The following is a 26,721-nucleotide window of genomic DNA, read 5'->3' on the forward strand; positions in this document are numbered from 1 at the left end:
GATCTTCACAGGTATAATATCAAGTCAAAATTAAAGGCAATGTTTTGTTGAGAAATTTCCTCCAATTGCCTGTGTTGAATTTGATGAAAAATACCATGATGATTCATCCCAAAGTGTAATGGCTGTTATCTATGTACAGCCGCAGACCGACACTTTCAGATATTTCCCAGATCAGGAACGGGACTTGAAGGAAATAGGAAGACTGATTCTGATTATTGTTAGGATGGCTGTTTTATGTCTGATATTCTCTTACCTCGGTGTCCACCTGTAGAAATTCATTCAGCACCATCTCGTATATCGCAGGGTTGAGTTTGGGGTCTCCACGGGGCAGGTAGGTGGCTATAGCCTGCAGCACACAATGGCAGACATACATGATCAATCATTCATGTGATTTCGTCATATGTATTTTCTTTCAATTAATGATGTTAGATATTTTGTTATGAATAAACACTTTGGAGGTCTTTCTACCTGACATAACCTACACAATACAATGACATGTAGTCTGTCTCCTAGATCTCAGTGAATATATAAAAAGTAGGAGTTCAACTCAAGTCCAGAATGATTTGGCAAGTCCTGAAATTAAGCATTATTCTGGGTTCCAGTTGAATATCACTTTATATCTTGTAGAAATATATGCTTGAGTGAGTGAGTGAGTGAGTGAGTAAGTGAGTAAGTGAGTGAGTGAGTTTAGTTTTACGCCGCAATCAGCAATATTCCAGTTGTATGGAAATAAATATGTCTGTAAATAACCAAGTCTGGAACAGACAATCAAGTGATCAACATCATGAGCATCGATACGACAAGCATGGGTTACTGAAGATCAATTGGGAACCCGGTTTATATGCTTAAGAGAGATGGCAGTAAGTCTGGCCTCAATGCCAGAGCTACAGACCAACATCAGTGGAAACCGCCTAAGTAAAGCCTAACTAAACAGACCTGATAAGATTTTGTTGGTCCCGCAACTTTCTTCATTAATTATCACATTAGCATGGGTTAACTAAAGATAAGTAAACAATAATCTAACCGGTCCCACTTGGATAACTAAATTTGTATCACCACATAATCCGACATGAGGGGCACGTGTCAGTCTCCAGTTAAACAAACATCCTACTTTACAGCTCGGGCTGGCGTCAAGGCAATACACTGACAACTGGAGGCCAGCCATTGTTACATATGCATACATATACATACATATGGTTGTCATTTGCAGGTTTTATAAGTTTGATAACCACTGATAAGTACAAGTCCCTTGAAATTTTACTTATCAGGTTTCCACTGTATTCTGTATCTTAACCACTATTACAACTGCCCACACGATACACAGCCATAATATGGCTGGTAGAAAACTTTTCGGTATGGTGTTTGGTCATGTTACTCAAAAACTACAAGTACAATCGTTTTCTAATTGGGCATGATGCATTATGATTGTTCTACCATTGTGAATTTTGAATTTCATGAATTATGATTTAATAATAAAAAATGTTGTCTACATAACCTATCATTATGTCAAGACACAATAACATTTTAACTGTCAAGGGCGTTAGGCGAATAATCGGAACAGCCACCTGGCCATGCAAATGTGCATGGTGACACTACCAGTGAAGGACAAAAGAGGTCATCTCAAAATCACATTATCAAACGATGGTTTGCCATTTAACAAGAAGCAAAAATGAATACAAGATGGTATTAGTGACTGATAAAAAATATACCATCAGGTACAGCACCCTACAGTGTACAACACGCCAAGATAAGTCATACCAACCAACATACTGTCCACTGATACAACAGCCTATATATTGCCATACATACCACAAGTGCTGGTACAGTGCTCACAATATGCAGATCGATAATCAGAGCTCAGTAATCAATCAATAATCAATTGTAATCGTAATTGATCATGTTCAAGCCAAGGAGAACTGCTATCGTGTACTTCAATGACAGTTGACATAAACAATCATAAAATACATTCAGGAAAGATTCTCCACATCTACACAACTAAGAAAGGCGCTCACCTTTAATTGATTTATTTTTGCAAACTTGTAGACTTCATCTTCCCACAATTCCTTCTTCTTTCCAAGGATCTTCACGCAGAGTCTACCTGCATCGTCATAGCAACGCTCCTCCAACAGATAGTTCAGATACGCACGACCAATGCCCTGAAATGACAATAACTCCCATAATTCCCAATAATAGTTATGGATCCATTCATAATTTCATCTCAATAATAGTTATGTATCCATTTATACTCTCGAGAGCCGCAATCCCCTGGGAAGCCTCTGAATGTACAGACATTAAACATGGTACTATCTCAGTCTACTGGTAACGGGCAAGGACTGGTAGCTCCAGTGGTTAAAGCTGGAGGGGTATTCATGCTTCACTACGCATGGTATCTCAGTGGGAAGGCACTATAAAACCAGCTTAAGCCTGGGCTAGTACAATCCCCACATATGGGTACACAATGTGTGAAGCCAATTTCTGGTGTATTCACAAGCAAGATGTGGCTGGAATATTGCTAAACCTTAATCCCCTGTGAAACCAAAATGTCAGTCAGTATCTCATTCTACTGGTAACCCAGTCACTTGGCTAAACTGACAGTGCATGTACCGGTACTACACATGTGCCCAAAAGACCAGACACCCTAGAAAATCTCAGGACCATGGTTACCCATCAAACTTCTCTCTGCCACCAATGTTCCTCAACTTCACATAATATTTGACCCATGTCCCTTTCAAGGATCCCGGCTAGCACTATAAAACCAGCTTCAGTCTGGGCTAGTACAAGTAGCCGCACATACACACGCATGCACGTGGTCATATGAGCGAAATATTCTCAAGCATGACGTTAAACCCAATTTCACCTCACCTTCAAGGATCCCAAGATTACTGCATTTATATAGCAATGTGCAAGAATATGTGAGCCTGCTTGTACCAATCCATACTGGAACTGGTCAGGGGTGGAAATAACTTTATAATTGCTAGTGTACTCCGGTACAGTGGCACATGCAAAATCACTTGCCCTGATAATTTTTCCACTATACCAGCTGTTTTCTTGTTGATTTTTTACATAAAGAACATAATTAACATTGGAAAGTCAACTGGACACCGGTACAGTGTGATATACAAATTTGCTTGCCCGACAGAAAAAAACACTGGACTCGGGTGTCGGGCAATGGGTTATTTCCACCCCTGCTGGTTCTTCAGTCTTAACTCCCTGAGCATAAAACATAAGGCAGGCCAACAACAAGGATACCTGTTCTGACATCTTGGATACGGAGTATAATACACAGATGAGATCAAAACTCAAATCTTCTCTGTTCAAAGAGATGTTTCACCACAACACAACTGACTTACTCTGTCCCAGATTCATGCATCAGACAGACAAGACAGCCATAATGCCACAGCCATGCAGGGATCAACAAGTACCATATTTTCTTTGGTATGACAAGGTCGGGATGTTTCACCACAACAACAACGGACTTAACTCTAACCCACATTCATGCATCAGACAGACGAGACAGCCTGGTCACCTTCTATTGCTCACCTCGTATGTGTGCTTCTTGAGTTCCTTGCAGTGTTCAGACGCTGCTGCCATGGCCGCCTGAAGGTTAAATATTGAGGAAAATGTTATCTGAATAACAACAGTTTCAATAAATTTTCAGGCATATTCTTTGTAATATCCAAAAGACCATTTCTACCCAGCCCTGATTCATAAAAATACCCACTTTTGTAGATCCAATGGCTGAATAGTGTTTTACGCCACAGACTACAGTAATGATAAAACTATCTGACAGGTACTAATATACACAATCAGTCAAAGATCTCCTCCCAGTTTCAGCTGTTACGTTTGCCTGTTTGTCATACTCAGCCACATTCCAGCTACAGGCAATCCAGTGATCGATATTATGAGCAAGCATGGAATCCTAGGATTTGTTCTACTCCAGGAATCCTGGAGTCAAGCATGGGGTGTGGATAAACACACATGCTGTAGAACACTCAAGGGGTTAAGTACACAAACTGTACAGGCGTACCTCAAACTGCTCATGTTCCAACAACCAAGTGATGTGATCATCTTGGTCCCGGAGTCGAGCCAGGACAATGTCTTTAGGACTGACAATGTAGAACAAGTTCTCCTCCACAATACTCTCTGCACAACAAACAAACAGAATTATTCCAATGTGTTCACAATTTTTCTTCCCCTTGGGAGGAACAGCAGAACACAAACAGTTTCTTCTCTACGTATTATGCTACATCTACATATACTAAGCAGCAAAAAAAGGTCAGTTTGGAATTTTCCTTCGCAGAAATGAATAACTGTAAACTCATTTAATGTTTTGATTGTATATTTTTGACAACATCTCCAGCTTTACCTGAGCAAAGACATTCCTTCCCAAACTCAGAATGGAACCCAGGAAATGGTCTAAAAAATGCAACCTGATATCGGAGATGGTACGGTGTTCTCCATGTTTTTCATGCAACTCATGCTGCACGTGCTGTTCACAAGGACCAGCCCTATAAAATGCACCCCTAAACCTGGTTGAAACATTCACTCCATGCATAGACGCTGTGCTGCAGTTATTGCCGCTCGTGGTGGTCACACTAGATACTGAAGTCAAGAGTCTGAATGGACTGCAAACATTCACGTAATGTCTTGAGTTTTTCATTGATATGTCAAGATATTGTACACAAAAAAAGTTTTTGATCTGCTTATTATGTCCAATTCTGTAATGATTTGATTACAGTGCCTTTCTAATTTTGAATTTGTACTGACATTTTTTTTGCTGCTGAGTATATTTGATATACATTTTAAAAATCAAATGAAATTTTTTTATATCTTACTCTACAGCACTACTGAAGTCTTTCTATTTTATTTATGAGTAAGCAATTTGCCTCTGGACACTTTAATCGGCAAAAGGAATAATAGAAATGGTGCAGCCATAATGCTGCAGGTTATCATGTGAATGATACTTTGATAATTATCATGAAAGTGTAAAAACTATAACTGATTTCCATGACGTCAACTGTCACAAATACGGAATACGAAGGTGTCAACTGACACAATGACTGATTACAAACAGACCGATGGATTCACTTACCAAGATGGTAGTCATTGCACCTGTATTCCTGGAAACCTCGGATTGAAAGAGCATCGTTGGAGATTTCATCAAACCGGTTCATCCCTGCATCCAGCACTTGCAGATGGGGCCGATTGGACACCATGCGACCTCCCTGGAAGTAAGTAACTGAGTGAGTGAAGGAGAGGAAGCAGGAAGGGAGGACAGGCATGTGGCCGGTTGGGCGTACTTGTAAGTGAGTGAGTGAGTGAAGGAGTGAGTGAGTGAAGGAGAGGAGGCAGGAAGGGAGGACAGGCATGTGGCCGGGTGGGCGTACTTGTGGGAGTGAGTGAGTGAGTGAAGGAGAGGAGGCAGGAAGGAGGACAGGCATGTGGCCGGGTGGGCGTGCACAGTGTGAGTGAGTGTGGTGAGTGAGTGAGTGAGTGAAGGAGTGAGGAGTGAGTGAAGGAGAGGAGGCAGGAAGGAGGACAGGCATGTTGCCGGGTGGGTGTACTTGTGGGAGTGAGGAGTGAGTGAAGGAGTGAGTGAGTGAAGGAGAGGAGGCAGGAAGGGAGGACAGGCATGTGGCCGGGTGGGCGTACTTGTGAGTGAGTGAGGGACTGTTGCTTAACGCAATATTCCAGCAACATTTCAGCTGTCTGTAAATAAACCAGTCTGGACCAGACAACCACGTGATTGAATTCATGGGCATCAATCTACACAAATGGGATGCAGTGACAAGCATCAGTGACACCACCATATCCCAGTAGTCGCCTGTTACGGCAAGCGTGGGTTGCTGAAGACCAATTCTAACCCAGATCTCCGCAGTTAGTGACGTCAGTTGATTGGTGTTTTACGTCGCACTCGGGTATATTCCAACTATATGGTGGAGGTCTGTAAATATAGTCTGGACCAGAAAATCCAGTGATCAACAGCATGAGCATTGATCTATGCAATTTGGATACGATGACAGAGTGGTTAGTTTGTGAAAGTATTGACTCACCTCCTGGTGAGGATCGTCCTTCTCGTACGACAGTACCACCACACTGTCTGCAAGTGGCGCGATTCCGCAGACAAAGAACTCAGTCTTAAACATGGCAACAATCTCCACATATCTGTTGGGCGAATCCCTCGCATCCCGCCTCTCCTGTTCTCGTACCACACAAACCTGTGAAAAAAGATGTCACAGCTCAAACTAAGACATACACTTACTGTTACTATCTACCATTAGTTTCCTGGTTCCAAACACACTGAGAAATCTTCCCATTTTTACTCTTACGGTTCACAGAATGGTCCCTCATATGTTAAAATCATTCAGAGACATCATAAGTTCACTTCACAGTTTCTGTTGAATCAGCAGCCATTAAAGTGTTTCTAAATATGGCCACAATGGCTACATTAAAATGAAGATTGGAATTTTGTGATTTCATACAAAGTCTCTCCTAAACAAGACTTGTAGTTTCATGACTTCAAGTCAAGTGAGTCAACAAGACAATAATATTGAAAAGAAGAAACCTTCAAAACACAAGGCAATATGGATAAGGCATAAGTCAACCATTATTATTCCGCTGGACATGGAAAGCAAGACTTGGATGTCAATTAGCATATTAATGATGACAATAAGGTGAGGTGAGGTGAAATGGGGTTTAACGTCGTACTTAAGAATATTGCACTCATATGACGACGTGCATGCGTATGTATGTGTATGTGCGGCTGCTTGTACTAGCCCAGACTTAAGCTGGTTTTATAGTGCTAGCCCACCGAGATACCATGCCGCAGTGAAGCATGAATACCCCACTCAGACACAATATACTGACTCCGAGCCGACCAGTCCTTGTTGTACCCATTAATGTCGAGCGCCAGGCAGGGACCAACAAGTACTATATTTTAACGTTTTTGGTATGACGTGTCCGGGGATCGAACCCACTACCTTCTGCTCTCTGGGCCACTACAGCAATACACTACACCACGGAGGTGGTTTTGATGATAATAAACTCTTACAAGATGAACACAACATCTTAGCGAACAAATACCCTCGATTTGATTTCAATTTCAAATTAAAAGATTCTCACATATCAAGCTTCATCATGCTGAAATACAAATGTTTACAATCCACACCAATGCTCACTAATCAAACTTGGAGTTTTCACTTGTAAAATGTACCCCGACTATCTAAAAGTTACTTACCTTGACCTGGTCGCCCCAGCCGAGGAGCAGAGTGTGGTCATCCTTCCAGAACAGACTACAGCAATACAGCTCCGGACGGTGACTGGAACAAAGTCAAGGTTGACTGGCTAAAAATGGCTGCCAATTCTGAAGTGACTTTTCTCATTAATCACAGTAAAATGAAGTCTGTATTATATAACAGGTTTAGAGGCCCATATTGACCCACAAATATAAAATGATCCTAGGGAAGGGATGGGAATGTATTCTTACTGTTTCCTCACAGGAATACAGGGGATACAAAGCAGGGGAGCTGTTCTTGTGAGGTTTCTCCTTTCCAGGAGACACCAGAAACTGCTTCACACATTGTACAGGGCTGGGGACAACCATAGGCTTTAACCAGTTCCTCACTAAGTCACGAACTGGCTCTTTAAAGGAAGACAGGATATACAGAGCTGGCTGCCATTGTACACAAAACATCCTTAGCTTAAGGTCCCATACCTTAACATAGAAAATTGTAGCTGATGTTGTTTTGAACAACAGCACCCTGGGAAACTATTCTAACCTGCTCCCAGGGGGCACACAAAATATATCAAAACCTCTTCAGAGAGTCAAGGACCCAGTTTTCACTAAGATACAAGCAACAGACAGCCACGTACCTCTTCTAACCCAGCCATCCGACCCAGTTTTTTCACTAAGATATAAGATACAAGCAACAGACAGCCATGTACCTCTTCTAACCCAGTTTCTACTAAGATACAAGCAACAGACAGCCACGCATACCTCTTCTAACCCAGTTTTTCACTAAGATACAAGCAACAGACAGCCACGCACCTCTTTCAACAGACACCCAGTTTTCACTAAGATACAAGCAACAGACAGCCATGTACCTCTTCTAACCCAGTTTTCACTAAGATACAAGCAACAGACAGCCACGTGCCTCTTCCGACCCAGTTTTCACTAAGATACAAGCAACAGACAGCCCAATTACCTCTTCAAGCAACCCAGTTTTCACTAAGATACAAGCAACAGACAGCCACGCACCTCTACCTCGACCCAGTTTTCACTAAGATACAAGCAACAGAGAGCCGCTCTTTCGAACCCACCTCTTCCGACCCAGTTTTCACTAAGATACAAGCAACAGACAGTTTTCCTAAGATACAAGCAATTACCTCTTCCGACCCAGTTTTCACTAAGATACAAGCAACAGACAGCCACGCACCTCTTCGACCCAGTTTTCACTAAGATACAAGCAACAGACAGCCAAGTACCTCTTCTGACCCAGTTTTCACTAAGATACAAGCAACAGACAGCCACGCACCTCTTCCGACCCAGTTTTCACTAAGATACAAGCAACAGAGAGCCCATGTACCTCTTCTAACCCAGTTTTCTACTAAGATACAAGCAACAGACAGCCGCATTACCTCTTCTAACCCAGTTTTCACTAAGATACAAGCAACAGAGAGCCAGTTTTACCTCTTCCAGAAGCCAGTTTTCACTAAGATACAAGCAACAGACAGCCCGTACCTCTTCCGACCCAGTTTTCACTAAGATACAAGCAACAGCACTCTTCCTCCGACCCAGTTTTCACTAAGAGCCACGTACCTCTTCCGACCCAGTTTTCACTAAGATACAAGCAACAGACAGCCACGTACCTCTTCCCGACCCAGTTTTCACTAAGATACAAGCAACAGACAGCCATGTACTCTTTTCACTAAGATACAAGCAACCCACCTCTTCCGACCCAGTTTTCACTAAGATACAAGCAACAGACAGCCATGTACCTCTTCCTAAGACCCAGTTTTCAGTTTTCACTAAGATACAAGCAACAGACAGCCAGACCTCAGACCCAGTTTTCACTAAGATACAAGCAACAGACAGCCACTACCTCTTTCGACCCAGTTTTCACTAAGATACAAGCAACAGACAGCCACGTACCTCTTCCAGTTTTCACTAAGATACAAGCAACAGACACCCAGTTTTCACTAAGATACAAGCAACAGACAGCCAGATTACCTCTTCTAAGATCGACCCAGTTTTCACTAAGATACAAGCAACAGACAGTTTTCACCAAGTACCTCTTCCGACCCAGTTTTCACTAAGATACAAGCAACAGACAGCCATGTACCTCTTCCGACCCAGTTTTCACTAAGATACAAGCAACAGACAGCCACGTACCTCTTCCGACCCAGTTTTCACTAAGATACAAGCAACAGACAGCCACTAAGATGTACCTCTTCCGTTTTCACCCAGTTTTCACTAAGATACAAGCAACAGACAGCCAGCCACTTACCTCTTCCGACCTAGTTTTCACTAAGATACAAGCAACAGACAGCCGTACCTCTTCCGACCCAGTTTTCACTAAGATACAAGCAACAGACAGCCACGTACCTCTTCCGACCCAGTTTTCACTAAGATACAAGCAACAGACAGCCACGTACCTCTTCCGACCCAGTTTTCACTAAGATACAAGCAACAGACAGCCACGTACCTCTTCCGACCCAGTTTTCACTAAGATACAAGCAACAGACAGCCACGTACCTCTTCCGACCCAGTTTTCACTAAGATACAAGCAACAGACAGCCACGTACCTCTTCCGACCCAGTTTTCACTAAGATACAAGCAACAGACAGCCATGTACCTCTTCCGACCCAGTTTTCACTAAGATACAAGCAACAGACAGCCATGTACCTCTTCCGACCCAGTTTTCACTAAGATACAAAGCAACACCCAGTTTTCACTAAGATGCAACCTCAGACGCGTGCCTCTTCCGACCCAGTTTTCACTAAGATACAAGCAACAGACAGACGGACCTCTTCGACCCAGCCACTAAGATACAGGCAACAGACAGCCATCTTCTTCCGACCCAGTTTTCACTAAGATACAAGCAACAGAGAGGCAAGGACCTCTTCCGACCCAGTTTTCACTAAGATACAAGCAACAGAGAGCCACGTACCTCTTCCGACCCAGTTTTCACTAAGATACAAGCAACAGACAGCCACGTACCTCTTCCGACCCAGTTTTCACTAAGATACAAGCAAAAGAGAGCCAAGGACCTCTTCCAACCCAGGACCTACTCTGACATATGGACACATTGACATTTCTGACCATTTCTATTCTAAAGCCAATTCTATGCCATACTGAATGTGTCAAACACTAAAAAGAAAACTATTTTCCTGAAGGTTAATTATTAATAAAATCTTCCTCTCAATTACACTTACTCAATATTCATAATGATGTTAAAACAAATGGTGACCAGTACTAAATCAGGAATGTTAAGCAGATATTTCAATCTTTAATTATGCTACACAACAGGCAACTGGGAATGTATCATAACAGGGCTGCTGTGTAGTTATCCTACCTGTGACCTTTATCAATGTGAGTGATTCTTTTCCTGGACGTCATATCAAAAATCTTCACACTCTGAAACAGAAACTCACAGATACACACTGATCTAAGCCTGTGAGAGTAACTGAAATGTATCATTAGACTGTTAAAGCCTTGATGTGAGGGAGTAATACTCAGTGGATATGGTACTGTCACACTTGGATCACATTTGCCACCAATCTGTGAACACATGATCAGCAGATCCTGGCAGCAAAGGAAGGTAACTGTGCAGAATGACTAGCGGCCAGAGATCACTGAGCAATGAAAGATAGTAATAATGCACAAAGTTGATTCATAAAGGTTATGGATCAACTTTATGCATCAATGTTATTATTTGTTGCCCAAACGACAATTCTGTGAGAAATCCAAAGAAAGATAATAAGCAGATACATCTTGTAAAACAATCAGCTACTTGATTCACAAGTATTAAAATGCTTGATAAAATCTGTCTATGGTTAAAATATAATTGCATTACTGATGTTACGTTTAGTGATGCAAAGACATTCTGAGATATGTTCCATGCATGGCTGTTTGTTATGAAAGCTGCCAGTGAAGTAAAGAGTCTGGACCAAACAATCCAGTGATTGCAAGCAACAATCCACATAGCTTGTGTACAATGACACACAACAAGCAAGTAAACAAACCTGACCACCTGATCCATTAATTTGTTTGTTTGTTGCTTAATGCCGCATTCAGCAATATTCCAGCTATATGGCTACGGTCTGTAAACAATCAAGTGATCAACAGTATGAGCATCGACCTACCCAATTGGGATACGACATGTGTCAACCAAGTCAGTGAGCCTGACCACCTGATCCCATTAGTTGCGTCCTACTCCAAGCTTGAATTGCTGAAGACTAATTCTAACCCATCCTTGATATGTCAACTATAGTGGAGATTTATCGGAACGTATACCCTGGACATATCGAGGATGAATCTAAGCCAGACCTTCACACGTTTCCAAGTCGCCTCTTACAACCATCATAGGTTGTTTCCGACAAATTCTAACCTGTGAGTGAGTGAGTGAGTTTAGTTTTACGCCACACTCAGCAATATTCCAGCTATGTGGCGGCGGTCTGTAAATAATCGAGTCTGGACGAGACAATCCAGTGATCAACAGCATGAACATCGACCCGCACAGTTGGAAACTGATGACATGTGTCAATCAAGTCAGCGAGCCTGACAACCCGATCACATTAGTCGCCTCTTATGACAAGCATGGATTACTGAAGATCAATATTCTAACCCCGACCTTCACGGATTAATTCTAACCTGTAATCCCCACAACATACATGGTCGGTGTGCTACCAAACATACCCTATCATTAGACCATGCGATGAAGTCTCCCCGCCACTTGATGTTTCTGATGGGACCTTCACCTTGGTGTAGAACGGTCATCTTGTGTCGACTAAACAGTCCTGCTCGTTCATTCAATATAAGCTGTGAATGAAAATAAGGGCATTTTCACTTTCTGATTGTGAGGCTTTTCAAAGGTGGGTGTTGGTGTTAGGTGCTTGTACCTGCCTGATTGTTATTTACACACTTTTGAATATCTAATATCACTAAGAAGGTCCTCAGTTTAATTTTTAAACAATGATCAACAACATAAATGTAATTTTCTGACTAAAATTGATATTTTATACTTATCCTGACTCATGCTTATTGCTTGTCTCCCTTTCCTTCAGAATGCTAGTGGAACACTTGAATGCCCTTTTGAAGCTCCCTTCAAAAAAGCGGACGTAAAATCACTTACCAGGAGTCACCTCCCTTGCCAGGTTTTGGAGGGAACGGCGCCACCCGTCTGCCATGTTCTTCACTCTCTCCGTATTATAACCCGACACACTGGTTTACTGGGAAATCCAGAGTGCCTTGAGGGGAGGTTGGGAGGGCTTACCTCATGAGTCAGGATAAGTATAAAGTATCAATTTTAGTCAGAAAATTACATATTTTTCCTTATCCTGACTCATGCTTATTGCTTGTAGAATCCGACGGTATAGGTGGTGGGTCAAGCCACCTCTGGATTCTTTAGTGATGAATTTACATCCTATATACCCCCATGGGAACTTTAAATGGCACTGCTGCTGTTGATCCATATGTCAAAATAATTTGGTAATTTGGGGGGACCACAATATATCAAACTCTTCTGTAACCGTACATGTGGATTTAAATAACTCCAACTCTTGATGTTCGTATCAAGTGGAGTAGTGACCCTAACCATGTACAAGTAATTCCTTACCAGTACAGGGTCCAATATTCATGCTAGTCTGTTCTAGACGTGTACATGGACTATAAGCTCTATTCCTTGGAGTACCAGCTTTGCATGACATGCGTAAAAGGATGGAGATACACCTCAGCCTTTGAGGGACCGGCCAGCTGTTGAGCTACAACCAGAGGTCCAAACTGGTGGATACCGGAGACGTCCTCGGTAGCAAAGTCTCTGAGGTAGTGGTTACCAAATACTGTCTCCGATTTCCAAAAACACCCTTCCATGCTCGTGGATATTGAGCAGTTTCCATGTAGAGCGAGTGTAGATGCCAGTGCTCTAACTTCGTGCGGATTGGAGGCTCGAGGAGGCTCAAGTCCTGCTTCCTTGTAGGCTCGTAGTATGATTGCTCTCATCCAAACTGATATCGTAGTACGTGAGATCTCTGTGGGTGTCTCTGACGATATGGGGATGAAAAGGCGTTTGAATTTTCGTCTCCTGGTTTTAGACTTTTGTAGATAGATTTTCAGCACTCTGACTGGACATAAGGATAAATCTTGTATATCCTGCGGACCAAGGATTGTAGATAATGCTGGGATGTGGAATTGTCTGTCCGGTTGACCTGGCAGTTGATTCTTAGCTATGAAATCCCACCTCAATCCTAGATGAACCGTGTTGTGACGTGTGTCAAACCGTATCCGTTCAAAGTCGAGCGCATGTATTTCTGACATCCGCGCCGCTGTTGCCAAGGCGATCAGAAATAGCGTTTTCTGTGTAAAAAATTCGTAAGAAGTTCTTTCTAGTGGTTCGTACACATCACTGGTGAGATGTCGTAATACCACGTTGAGATCCCAAGCCGGCGCTTTATAATTTCCTTTGTTGGTCTTCCAGCTTAAAAGAGCGTAGCAAGGCCAGTAACTCTGGCACTTTCGTCAGTTTCACGCCTGTCTTCATAGTGATAACTGAGCTGAGAGCCGCTAGGTATGTAGATAATGTCGAACCTTTTAATTTCCTCATTTGTCTGAGATGACAAAGATATTCCGCCACTTGAGGATGTGTTGCTTTCATTGCAGTGAAACCTTTCCTCGATGCATATTTCTCAAAGCTTTGCCACTTGTCGTCATCTGTGTAAAGCTAGTGTAACTGCTTGAGCTGCTCTGGCGGAGTATCCTCTTTTCGACAAGCAATTCGTGATACGTTCCATACGTGTAGGTGGAATAATCTGGGATACTTGTGATCTTGCTTGGTGTGAGGATGAATTAGTAGGTTCGATCACACTGGAAGTTGTATTGTTGGTTTTCCGATTTCTTGTAAGAGAACGGGAAACCACGTTCTTGCTGGCCAGTAAGGCGTGACCAAAATCAGTTGTAGATTGTTTGTCTGCCTGATTTTCTGTAATACCTGTGGTATTAACGCTGGCGGAGGGAACGCTGCGACGCGCTTAGCCCTTCCCATGGGATGCTTAGAGCGCCTGTCGCCCATGCTTGCGGATCGGAATTGGAGAGATGAATGTTGCCAGTTGATTGTTGAATCTCGTGGCGAAAATAGGTCGACGAGTGGAGATCCTATCGTCTGTATGATGCATCTGAACGCTTGTGGATGTAACATCCATTCTGTTGGGGATGGTTGATGTGGTCGAGATAGCGCATCTGCTATTATATTCCTGGCTCCCGGAATGTGACATGCTTTCACATAAATGTTGAGATTGTCTATTATGTTGAATAGTTGAAAGCTGAGGTCTAGAAGATTGCAAGATCTTGTTGATCCTTGTTTGTTTATGTAGAATGCCACTGTTGAGTTGTCCGAATGGATCATCAATTTTGCGTTCCTTAGTACGTTGGACCAATGTAGTAGGGCATTTACTACTGCTTTCATCTCGAGCATGTTGATATGCAGATTCATTTCTTGTTTCGACCATTTCCCCGGCAACCACTTCGTTGTCGAGGTGTGCTCCCCAACTGTGCAGTGATGCGTCTGTGTAGAGGTGGACGTTGCACTCCGGCTTTATTAAGTAGTCCACCATAGTAGATATGGTTTTAGCCTGTCTGGTATTTCGAAGGGATCCAGACTGTGTAAGTGGGCGTTCACAAATCTCTGTAGTGGACGCAGTTGTAGTCTCCCTCTGCGTGTCATGTCTTGAGCTGACGTGAGGAGACCTAATAGGCTCTGCCATTCTCGTGGTGGTAACGGGAGAGAGTAGAACTTGAGAGATCATTTGTTGAATCTTGATCCAACGATCCTCTGGAATGAGAATGCGATTCTTCGTTGTTATGAGCCGTATTCCTAGGAATTGCAAGTCCTGAGTAGGCTGTAGTTCTGACTTGAGGAGATTTACTAGCCATCCTAGTTGAGTGAGAAGTCTGATGGTGAAGTTCAGTTGCAGCCTGAGTTGACTTGGATCTTGCTGAGCTTGAATCCCGTCGTCTAGGTAGAACGCACTGCGTAGACCTCGACGATGTAGATATATATTGATGGGCTTTGTCACTCGAGTAAACAACCAGGGGGCCGACAATATTCCAAATGGCAGGACCTTCCATTGGAAATGACGTCCGTTGAACAGGAATCGTAGATATTTCCTTGACTCCTGATGGATCGGGATGTGTAAGTATGCATCCTGTAAATCTATGCTGGCGAGATAATCTAGTGGACGTATGAGCTGTCGTAGCTGTGGAAGATGTATCATCTTGAACTTTGCGGGTGGTAGGAGGTAATCTTTGTTGAATTTCCTCATGTTGTAAATGAGTTGGAACTTTTCTTTTGAATTTTTCTTTGGTACCAGAAAAATTGGGGAGTAGAAGCCTGGTGTGACGCAGTGTTTTATCTCTTCTAATGCCTCTTTCTCTAGTAGAGATGTGATGGATTCTAGTAGATTTCCCTTCTGGTCTGCAGCAGAGTTGTGAACCATAGAGTTGATTGTTACTGGTGGTACTGCTTGTAGCTGTATCCTGTAACCTCTGCGTAGAATCTGAGATACGAAGTCGTCTTGAAGAATTCCCCAATTCTTCCAGTAGAGTTGCAGACGTCCACCCACTTGTGAGGGTTGTACTGGAATGGCTGGGGGTGGAAGACTCCAGTCATTCCGAACCTGTATTTCATCGTCTGGAACTTCTGGTGCCTCGAAAGGGCCGACCTCTTCCGTAGTTACCTCTTGGAGCTGCGGATGGGTGACGAAAAGAATCCTTATTTCCTTTAGCGTTGCCTGATTTCTTATCCCTTGCTCTCTGGATGCCTGCAAACTTCGAGTTGCCGGAATGATGTTGGGAGGTCTGACGTATTACACTGGCCAGTGTATCGATAGACTTGATCATCATTACTTCTCGGGAATCTTTAGCGACTTCCTTGGCGACTTTATCAATTTCTCCTGCAAAAATGTAGGGTGCTGACCAAGGGGCTCTGTAGAGTGTCTTGGTAAACTTCTCGCTCCAAGTACATGAAGATAACAGTCCTTGCCTTCTTGATAATGTTAAGCCTGCAGAAATGGATGATAGGTGTTCAGACATGAACTGATGATCCTCTTTTCTGTGTAAGTAGAGCTGAATAAATCATTCTATCTTCCTCTGAAGTTGAATTCTTAAACTTCGAGATGAAAGTCTCGTTGACAGCTCTTGACCTGGCTAGGCCGAAGAAGGTTCTAACTGTGCCAGCTATCTTCTATCTTGTAAGCTTTAGTCCGAGTGTCGTTGATGATCTTATAATTCTCATCTATCTCTGGGGCCTTCATGAAGGGTTCCATGTGGTGTAGAGAGAATTTCTTAGAGTTGAACGACGGAATACTCTGAGTCTGGTATTTAGTTGCCTTCTTGAAGGCTGTGCTGAGGTTGTCTGGAACGTCTAAGACTGGGTTGATAGGTGGCATCTTGAGTGAGTCTATATCATCATTCACCATCAAGTATGATAGTGCTTCGTTGGTCTCCTTAGAGGGTGATGCGAGTTCCAAACCGTTGGCCATCCATGACTTGATTTCCGAGTCGGAAAATATAATTCCCGCCGTCATCTTCCTGCTCTGAGGATGGATGTCTTCTATTGTCGTCTGAACGAGGAGATCTGTAAGGTGATCTGTAAGACGATCTGTGTGGTGACCTGCGTGGCGATCTGTAAGGCGACCTCCGTGGTGACCTTCGTGGCGAACCATACGTTCGTGAATGTGTTCGTGACATCCTACGTGGGGACCTGCGTGGAGATAGAGATGACCATGTGTGCCTTCGCGCGAACCTGCATGTTGGTGAATGGCTTTGTCGAGGGTTGGAGTCTTGTGACGAATCTCTATGCCTTCGTACGGATGTTGATTCTCTTCTCCTTGGTAACGAACCGTTGCGTGCAGGTTCATGACGAACGTCCGTATCTGATGTCGATGATGATCTGCGTGGGTTCGGCGAACGTCTGGTCCTTCCGTCGAACGTAGTTGGTGCTGAGTCCACGTTGGTATGGCTGCCAGGTATTCGTGCGGATGCTGTAGTCGAGCTGGAATTTTCCTGTATGCTCTGCAGGACGTTGGTTCCCAACGGACGTGGTGTGCTGCTCAGTTGACCTTCACTCGGGTTCGTCGCAGACGTCGTCTTCGCCGCAGCTCTCTGGCGTGCGAACCGTTGATCCATCAGATCCAACATCTGTTGGGTAAATTGCTGCAATAAAGGCGCCCGGGTTGAAGGTCTGCGTTGTCTGTTGTACTGACGACGCATCTGAGACGTCTTCGTCTTCTTCTTAGATGTGATCTCAGGGATGAGGATGGGCGGCTCATCGTAGACATCTATTTCTTCCAGAGGGACGATCTCAGCTGAAAAAGATCTCATCTTCTGGTTGCCCCATGTGGAGACTTCGCCGAAGTCTTAGCTGTAGCTGCCTTCTTCCGCTGGGAAGACGATGCCCTAGTCTTCTTCGACTGCGAAGAGGGTGTCTCAGATGTAGATGACCTCTTCCTCAAGCCAGCTGTGTCTAAGGCGGCAACCTCCTCCGTAGACGACCCCGGTAGACCACTGGAATGTTGTATCTGCGCAGACACCAACTGCCGGTCCTCTGCAAGCTTAGCCGGTTTAGACATGTCGTGTAATTCTCGTCTGGACCTGTCCTTTGCACGTCTAGACAGATAATATGAATATTTGTAAAATGCAATATCAGACAGGTGAAAACACAACTGACAACGAGTGTCAGATAAACATATAGGCTTGCAATTAGGACATAGGTTATGCGGATCAACAGCAGACAAACGATACCTACAATCAGAACAAGATTTCATCAACTGTAAACAATGTGAATAATCACGTAAAAACGTGACAAAAACGGAGAAATTGAAAATTAATTCCGTACAATATTGTAGGTAAATGTTAGCTAAAGCCTTATACAGCTAATTTAGAAGAAAAGCCTAAATAATAAAAGGATATAAAGCCGTATAGGGGACCAGGTGCTCTCACAACCGCCCACTCGGGCGAATCAGGAGAGAGTGAAGAGCATGGCAGACGGGTGGCGCCGTTCCTGCCAAAACCTGGCAAGGGAGGTGACTCCTGGTAAGTGATTTTACGTCCGCTTTTTTGAAGGGAGCTTCAAAAGGGGATTCAAGTGTTCAACTAGCATTCGGAAGGAAAGGGAGACAAGCAATATGCATGAGTCAGGATAAGGAAAAATAATATAAACAATTCTATATATACTTAGGATTATTATCTCCATTCCTTTCAATTATCTATCAAAAGCAGCTGCTTCTATTTTGATTCTTCGTCTTTCCACTCTGAACAACAAAGATCACCTTCTCGTCTCCAGTGACAAACAGTCTCCCTCTCCCGGGCTTGCTGAAGTGCGGATCAAGAGCAACGGCCTTGACAGGTCTATCAAAGGTCACACACTGGTTGTTTTCCGAAGCATACAGACCGGATATGATCACCTGACATATACAAGCATCTCAAATCACATGAATACAGTCCGGATATGATCACCTGTTAAAGACATATACAAGCATCTCAAATCACATGAATACAGTCCGGATATGATCACCTGTTAAAGACATATACAAGCATCTCAAATCACATACATAATCCTGTAATGACCTTTTGGGTTTGTTTTCATCTGACAACAATGTTTCTAATCTGACAATGTTCTATCTGACAACATTTCTATTCTTCTAATGACAGCTCTGACCACATTGCTCCCTATCTGACAACAATGTTCCCTTTCTCAAAATGGCAGCTGTATCTGAAAATATTGTTCCCTATATGATAATTACAGCTCAATCTAACAATAATGTTGTTAATCTGATAGCTCTGATAGCATTGTTCCCAACAGTAGTCTTATCTCTACAATATATGACAATAACAGCTCTATCTGACAACTATGTTCCCTTTATGACAATAACAGCTCTATCTGATAACAATGTTCCCTTTATGACAATAACAGCTCTATCTGACAACTATGTTCCCTTTATGACAATAACAGCTCTATCTGATAACAATGTTCCTTATATGACAACAATGTTCCCTTTATGACAACAGCTCTATCTGACAACAATGTTCCCTTTATGACAATAACAGCTCTATCTGATAACAATGTTCCTTTATGACAATAATAGCTCTATCTGACAACAATGTTCCCTTTATGACAATAACAGCTCTATCTGACAACAATCTTCCCTTTATGACAATAACAGCTCTATCTGACAACAATGTTCCCTTTATGACAATAACAGCTCTATCTGACAACAATCTTCCCCTTATGACAATAACAGCTCTATCTGACAATGTTCCCATTATGACAATAACAGCTCTATCTGACAACAATGTTCCCTTTAGGATAATTACAGCTCTATCTGACAACAATGTTCCCTTTATGACAATAACAGCTCTATCTGACAACAATCTTCCCTTTATGACAATAACAGCTCTATCTGACTACAATGTTCACTTTTAGACAATGACAGCTCTATATATCAGCTCTGACAACAAAGCTCCTGACAGTTTGATCTCCACAGTAACTGACAATGGTAGGCATCAACAATGTATTTACCTTGCCATCATCCGAGCAGCTGGCGACATAGTCTCCCTTGTAATCAATGCTGATCTGGTTGATAGTTGTTGTGTGCTGGATGGGACGATATATATCAATGCATAACAAATCTATCAACACTGGCCAATATTGTTGACAGAATCCTACATTCAAGTCTTATAAGGGAGGTTTGGCAATTCGTGCGATGCTATCACTTCAATGCAGACATAAAACAGACTAAGAACATCAGAACAGATTTTTTCTGTTTTAAGTAGTTGTGCCGCAGGGTTGTGTAGTTTAACTGTTGCAGATTTGGTTGACATTGATGTATCAGAAAGTTATATCCCCGGCATTGTATTACTTGAATTTCACCACTGAAACATTTCACTCTGAGATATGTCATGAATCTGCATAATAGCAGCCAGTGAGCCTAGTTTATAGCATCACCTTCAGTAGACATTAATGCTAATAACTGGATGAGAATTACCACCCACACACCCACACACACCCCCTCCACAATACAGAAAGGTTAGTCAGGTGCCTGGGGTAACTGCTGTATATCGCCGCATACAAGGCGAGTTTTTCCTAGCTAGAATTAGATGGGTTTGAAGGGCAGTGACCTTACACATAGAAGATCTCACATTTTGTTCTGCCTGGTGATGTCAATGGGTGTCCAATAACCAGTAACGTTGTTTGACATTAAAACTAAACATTTCATTCAAAATTACTGTTCTAAGAACTACTTTGGTAGAAAACATGGGTTCCTTGTTCATACTATATATTCTGCAAATACAGATAAAATAAGCCTCGCCTCGATTACGATTGCCCAGCCCGCTGACATGGTAAGAAAACCCTGTCTCTGATGATGTGCTTCTTCAAGGTCACGTTATAGACGGAGTATAGAAATTAGTGTTGATTTTGAAGCTTTGTACAAGGGTGGTGCCTTACACGTGGGATCGCTTTATACACGGCGATATACAGTATGTGATATATGCATATATAATAATGGCACGTATCACTAAAGTAAACCATGACGTAACAAAATCTGTGAATGTACCAACAATTCTCAACCCAGGCACTTTTATGAAATAAGCTTACAAAGACCAAACAGTGCCACTAATGATCTTCCGACTGATAGTTAACATGGCTAAAGTCACTGACAGTTGTAAGACTGTGTCATAAAGAGTGCGACATACTGCATTAAGTTCCTTGCTCTTGATGTCATTGCCGCTGTGGTCAAGGATGTGGATCACTCCCCAGTGAGTCCCTAGAGCCAAGAACTGCAACAGATGGGGTTACATCGTGGAATACATGTCTACTTTCAAAAACTAAAACATTCCCAAAGGGGGCCATAAATTGTCTAAATTGGTGAATAGTATTCAATATTTGGGAGTTTTTAAAACTTTTGCTGTAGAATTTGTTAATTATTGCCTGGTTTAATTGAGTGAACATGTATTGTCTACCTTTGGATGTACAGCCATGCAGCTGGCTGCATCTTTATTGAATATCCCTGTCAGATCGTTGCCAATTCTCTCATACTTCAGCTTGGGTTCAACCTGTACAAATGGAAACATGGAAACCCATGATACAATTTAGAGTGTCATTATTCACTTCTGACTTCTGTCTGTCAGACGTGAGTCTCATTTTAGTTTTTTCTTACTCCAACATAACACACATTTGGACAAAGATTTCTTCACATTGCAAGATGTTTACAGAGACAAGTTTTTATGTTTCTTAGTAGAATAATTGCTTTACAATCATGTTTATTTCATATGTTAAAATCTGCTCTTATATATCCATGTAACATAACTTACATAATGACATGTCAAATATTTTGGGAATACAGCTAAAATTCACTGGAACTGATAAACAGCAAATCCTTAAACAGCTAACATTGCAGGTACTTAGACTATTTTCTCAGACATGTTAGATTTATTATTAGTAGTAATTATTGTTACTTTGTTTCACAGATTATTTAGCATTACCGAATCTTCATCATCATCATCTTCATCATCATCGTCGTCGTCATCATCATCATCATCGTCATAATCATCAACAGCTTCAACCTTCTCAACCTTCTGTAAACACACATTATTAGTTTATTGTAAAACCATAAGCATAAGGGCAAACAATAATAAAGGTTTCCACATTGTTGCTTATCAAATGATAAAAATGTACTAATGTTAAAGTTATAACTCATTGGTCACTAGATAAAAAATACTTTAGATAGTAGTGTTGAGTAACATAAATAAAGGTATCTTATTATGCTGACAGTTGAATGGTGTGAAATGTCTTTTTACTTTTGAGCTATAGACAGAAAATGCCAAGCATAGCATGGGTAAGCTGCAAACTCCATGACGTGTTTGGTTGTTGGTTTGTTGTTTAACACTGCACTCAGCAATATTCCAGCTATATAATATGGTGTCGGTCTGAAAATAATCAAGCTTGGACCAAACAATCCAGTGATCAACAGCATGAGCATCGATCTCCACAATTGATTTACGATGACATGTGTCAACCAAGTCAGTTTGCCTGACCACTCAACCCATTAGTCACTTCTTACGACAAGCATGGTACTGACCAATTTACTGGTACTGGGCACACAAGAATGCAGTTTATAGGATCCTCTGATCTAGCGATCTTAGCGCTACGATGATCGTAAGCCAATGTTAATAATATGGGAGTTACGATCACCTTAGCACTAAGTCTAAGATAGCTTCGTGCATGTGGACCCTGATTTCCGGTTTCTGTCAAAGCAAGTTTCAAGTTTGGCTATAAAGAATCGGTTAGTATCCCATATTTTAAAAACCACATATCTCTGTGGGTGATCTTAGGCTCAGGTTATCAATACTACACAGGTCAATGTCTGCGAATCAGAAAAGCCTAAAGACATGAAAACATCGTACCCCCAATTTTGCTTCCGAGGGAGTCGCCATTTTGAATAAGATGTATCACATGACACAAATTATTTTTGTTTACGTTTTCTCTTTGGGCGTAATATACGTTTTATTTGCTTTAAATTGATGGGAAGGCAGACCATCACCTATAATCCAGCAACTATTTGTGTAAGAAGTCTATATTATTGAAAGTAGATATTAAAAATTAAGGGAACTATATCCTGCAATGTGAGAAGTTATTATGTGTTGACAGCTTGTAGCTGTAAAGTATCTTTCTTCATATCACTGTAGAATAGGTGCCCATTATTATAGTAAAAATATGATTATAATATTAATCTCTGGTTGTATCTGAACCGACATAACCCCATGTTTTCATCTTTGCTGATTTTTCAAACACTACTCAAGAGCTGCTCCCTAAATTTGGAAAATTGAAGTGTGCTATTTTCCTAACGAATAGTCCCATTGGCAGTAGTCTGTTGACTCTTATGACAACAAGTGAACAATTATTACTGCACTGAAAGTGCTTATATTCTTCAGTGATATTTTACACAATTATACACTGTTTATGTTACGTTTCTCAAGACAGAGATCAAACTTGAAAACTGTAATCAAGGGCCTTGCTCGTAAGATTCAGAAAGGTTTCGAGTAAATCCCATCCTGAACTGATAAATTAATATAGAAGTTATTGTATGAACAAACCGCAGCAGATACAATCTAAGCATGGCAAAATATATTCTGGTGTGATGCAGGTGAGATTCTGCACATGATCGATAACCACTTAAAGGTTATCCCCTTTTTGACAATTTACTTTCACAACATATCATATTTGGTTTGTCAACACCAAACCCAAGCTCGTGGGTCTCATCCAAGTTGCAAATATCTAACACCTACTTCACTTCGGTCTTTCTTTCACAATACTCAAGGTGGACACGTCGCCATTAAGTTCAAGGCAATATTAAACCTCACTCATTCAAACGTAATCGTAGAAGAAAACGAATAAAACTGAATATTTCACAGGATACGAGTGGGAATCTGTAACGAAAAACTCATTAATATTCTATATTTATATTATTTAATTTGTTATCCATCGCGCAGGAGTGGAGGAGTGAGTGAATGAGTTTAGTTTCACGCCGCTTTTAGAAATATTCCAGCAATATCACGGCCGAGGTCACCAGAAATGGACTTCATGCATTGTACCACGTGGGGAATCGAACATGGGTCTTCGGCGTGACGAGCGAACGCCTTAACTGCTCGTCTGTCCCCAGCCTCCATCATAAAGGTGATTAAAGACGGAAAGGTCATTTTGAGGTCAGCCTACTGTGTCTGAGTGTGGTATACCTGTGAAACTGCTGTATGTAAGATCTCGGGGCGGGGACTAGTAACCAGACACATGTCTGGATTAGTGGAAACAAACAAAACACACACACACACACACACACACACACACACACACACACACACACACATCACACACACACACATCACACACACATCACACACACACACACACACATATCACACACACATCACACACACATCACACACACCACCACCACCACACACACACATTCCTATAACTTATATTTTAGATTTCAACAGCTGATGTAAAGATATCTTTACAGTCCAGTGACGGTCAGAGTGGAAGATATATTGAATTTAATTAAAGATACCTCACATTGAATTAAAGACATCTTTAGTGAATTAATGACATATGTAGTGCGTATGTGATTATGTATTAAATATTTCAAGGTATCTTGAATTGAATTTAATGCATCTTGAATTAATTTCTTACGCGAGTGTGTACAATATGATGGTAAATGTTTTATATATGTTATACACATTTTAAAGATTTCACGAAATGGTTTTTCGATATCTCAGTAACATTTTAAGATATCGGCAATTCTATTTTGAATATCAGAAATAAATTAGAGTTATCGTCAAATCAGCTTGAAAATATTACTGATATCTTCAAATATAATACAGATTTCTTTATAAAAACTGAAGATATCCGCAATTTCTTAATGAATGTGAAAAGGGTTTGCCATACGCACGCAAATACACATACACACTCGCGAATGCATAACTGCGTCAATATTGAATGCATCAAATGTCCAACTTATTATTTCGACTTTTACATCGTATTGGAAAAGTACATATGTATAAATACAAAATAAGAAGACAAAATATATACCCGTGAAGGTCCGGGTTAGAATTGATCTTCAGTAACCCATGCTTGTCGTAAGAGGCGACTAACGGGATCGGGTGGTCAGGCTCATTGGCTTGGTTGACACATGTCATCGGTTACCAGTTGCGCAGATCGATGCTCGTGCTGTTGATCACTGGATTTTCTGGTCCAGACTCGATTATTTACAGACCGCCTCCATATAGCTGGAATATTGCTGAGTGCGGCGTAAAACTACACTCACTCGCTCACTCTTCTTGAATGTCAGTTATGCGTTTTGTTAAAGAACATCCTAATAAAATGTGGATTGGGTGGTCACAATGTGTGTCTGACTGGAGGTTTGTGTTATCAATCACTGGATTGACCATACATGGCGTCTTTATAATATTATGATCGTAATTACTGCGGCATAAAACAACATGGTTACAGGCACATTATATATGTGGGTAACCAAGTTCCGATCTTTGCCACCATGAGCTTTAACTACTTGGCTACCTCACAACATCGTGAGGTCGCTGTGAGTCTTTAGAAGCATGTCTTACCTGTGAAGATCCGGGTTAGAATTGATCTTCAGTAACCCGTGCTTGTCGTAAGACGCGACTAACGGGATTGGGTGGTCAGACTGGCTGACTTGGTTGACACATGTCATCGTATCCCAGTTGCATAGACCGATGCTCATGCTGTTTGTTCACTGGATGGTTTGGTCCAGACTCGATTATTTATAGACTGCCGTCATATAGCTGGAAAATGGCTGAGTGCGGCGTTAAACAACAACACACAAAATAAAAGCACGTCCAGCCAAAAAGACCAAAAACAGCATCAGGATTTGTTTTAAATGTCAGACGAGACAATTGCATCGTGTAATCAGAAAATTGATAGATTTGTTTTGTAGGTGTAGATTCGTATATGCATGTACATATAAGTGAGTGAGTTTAGTTTTACTCTGCAATATTCCAGCTATATGGAGACGGTCTGTAAATAATCGAGTCTGGACCAGACAATCCAGTGATCAACATTTGCAGTGAGGGCTAGGCTGTAGGGAAAATTATATGGTTCAGGGACTGTGAGACAGACTAAAAAAAGTAACACTTCCACTCGTATAAGTCAGAGATCGACAACATTATTCCATAATGATAATGCAGGGCTCCAAACGGCGTCGTGTACCAAGAAATTGTTAGTCAGGAAAATGGTGAGACATGCATCAAGACCACAGCTGCACCAAACTGTCCAAATACATAATGACGACATTTCTATCCATGTTAATCCCGTGCGAGTCATTACGTCATCAAAGTGTAATGGCCGAAGTCTTCTGTGCACAACCATCCGATCCACATTCTCCTGGGTTCACCCAATTCACATTTCCATGAGACCATCTCATCCACATTCTCATCCAGCGATTCTATCCACATTCCCGTGAGACCTCCCGTTTCACATCGCCGTCTGACGACATGTCCCATACTACCGTGGGACCACATGATCCACAATTCTAGTGTAGCCATCCAATCCACATTGCCGGTGATATACCGGAAGCATCTGATCCACACCCTCGTGGGACTGCCCCATCCACATTCCTATGGGACCTCCAGATCCACTCTCGTGGCACCCGGATTTAGTCCACGCTTAATTATAAACCGGAAGAAAAACTTTTAATGCAACATTTTGCTATTATGGCAATCTTTGTTACGTTTAGTATTTTTATATTTAAAGGAACGACTGCTGCTTTATAAGCAGTCTCGACACATAACGTTTTCATCTAGATTTAGCATAAACATCCCTGTATTAGCTTTCATCATGAATGTATACATTTGCATAATTTATGCTAACTGATGAGGCAATAATTGAAAACTAGAATATATTATAATTGATGGCTAGA

At 41.8% G+C, this 26,721-nt stretch overlaps 1 protein-coding gene across 2 annotated transcripts in view; it reads right to left on the bottom strand.

Annotated features, from left to right (window-relative positions):
- LOC124285082 (vacuolar protein sorting-associated protein 41 homolog) overlaps positions 1 to 22,760 on the bottom strand; it is a 45,706-nt gene extending 22,946 nt beyond the window's left edge. Inside the window, exons 1-15 of one of the 2 annotated variants that reach the window (XM_046721236.1) lie at positions 22,676 to 22,760; positions 21,755 to 21,847; positions 21,233 to 21,325; positions 20,966 to 21,049; positions 19,791 to 19,865; positions 18,541 to 18,675; positions 11,918 to 12,040; positions 10,575 to 10,636; positions 7,238 to 7,319; positions 6,054 to 6,218; positions 5,093 to 5,225; positions 4,028 to 4,143; positions 3,541 to 3,597; positions 2,013 to 2,156; positions 254 to 346 (exon numbers count right to left, since the gene is read on the bottom strand). In XM_046721236.1, coding sequence (XP_046577192.1) covers positions 254 to 346; positions 2,013 to 2,156; positions 3,541 to 3,597; positions 4,028 to 4,143; positions 5,093 to 5,225; positions 6,054 to 6,218; positions 7,238 to 7,319; positions 10,575 to 10,636; positions 11,918 to 12,040; positions 18,541 to 18,675; positions 19,791 to 19,865; positions 20,966 to 21,049; positions 21,233 to 21,325; positions 21,755 to 21,847; positions 22,676 to 22,705 — 1,485 coding nt within the window. In that variant the 5' untranslated portion in view covers positions 22,706 to 22,760. Of the gene's footprint in view, positions 1 to 253; positions 347 to 2,012; positions 2,157 to 3,540; positions 3,598 to 4,027; positions 4,144 to 5,092; positions 5,226 to 6,053; positions 6,219 to 7,237; positions 7,320 to 10,574; positions 10,637 to 11,917; positions 12,041 to 18,540; positions 18,676 to 19,790; positions 19,866 to 20,965; positions 21,050 to 21,232; positions 21,326 to 21,754; positions 21,848 to 22,069; positions 22,147 to 22,675 lie in introns of those variants that run through there. The other variant, XM_046721235.1, reaches the window with a different exon arrangement.
- Between the last annotated feature and the right edge of the window lie 3,961 nt (positions 22,761 to 26,721).

Source organism: Haliotis rubra, unplaced genomic scaffold, assembly GCF_003918875.1.
Source record: "Haliotis rubra isolate DU_JTF1 unplaced genomic scaffold, ASM391887v1 Scf351, whole genome shotgun sequence".
Classification (NCBI taxonomy): Eukaryota; Metazoa; Mollusca; class Gastropoda; order Lepetellida; family Haliotidae; genus Haliotis; species Haliotis rubra.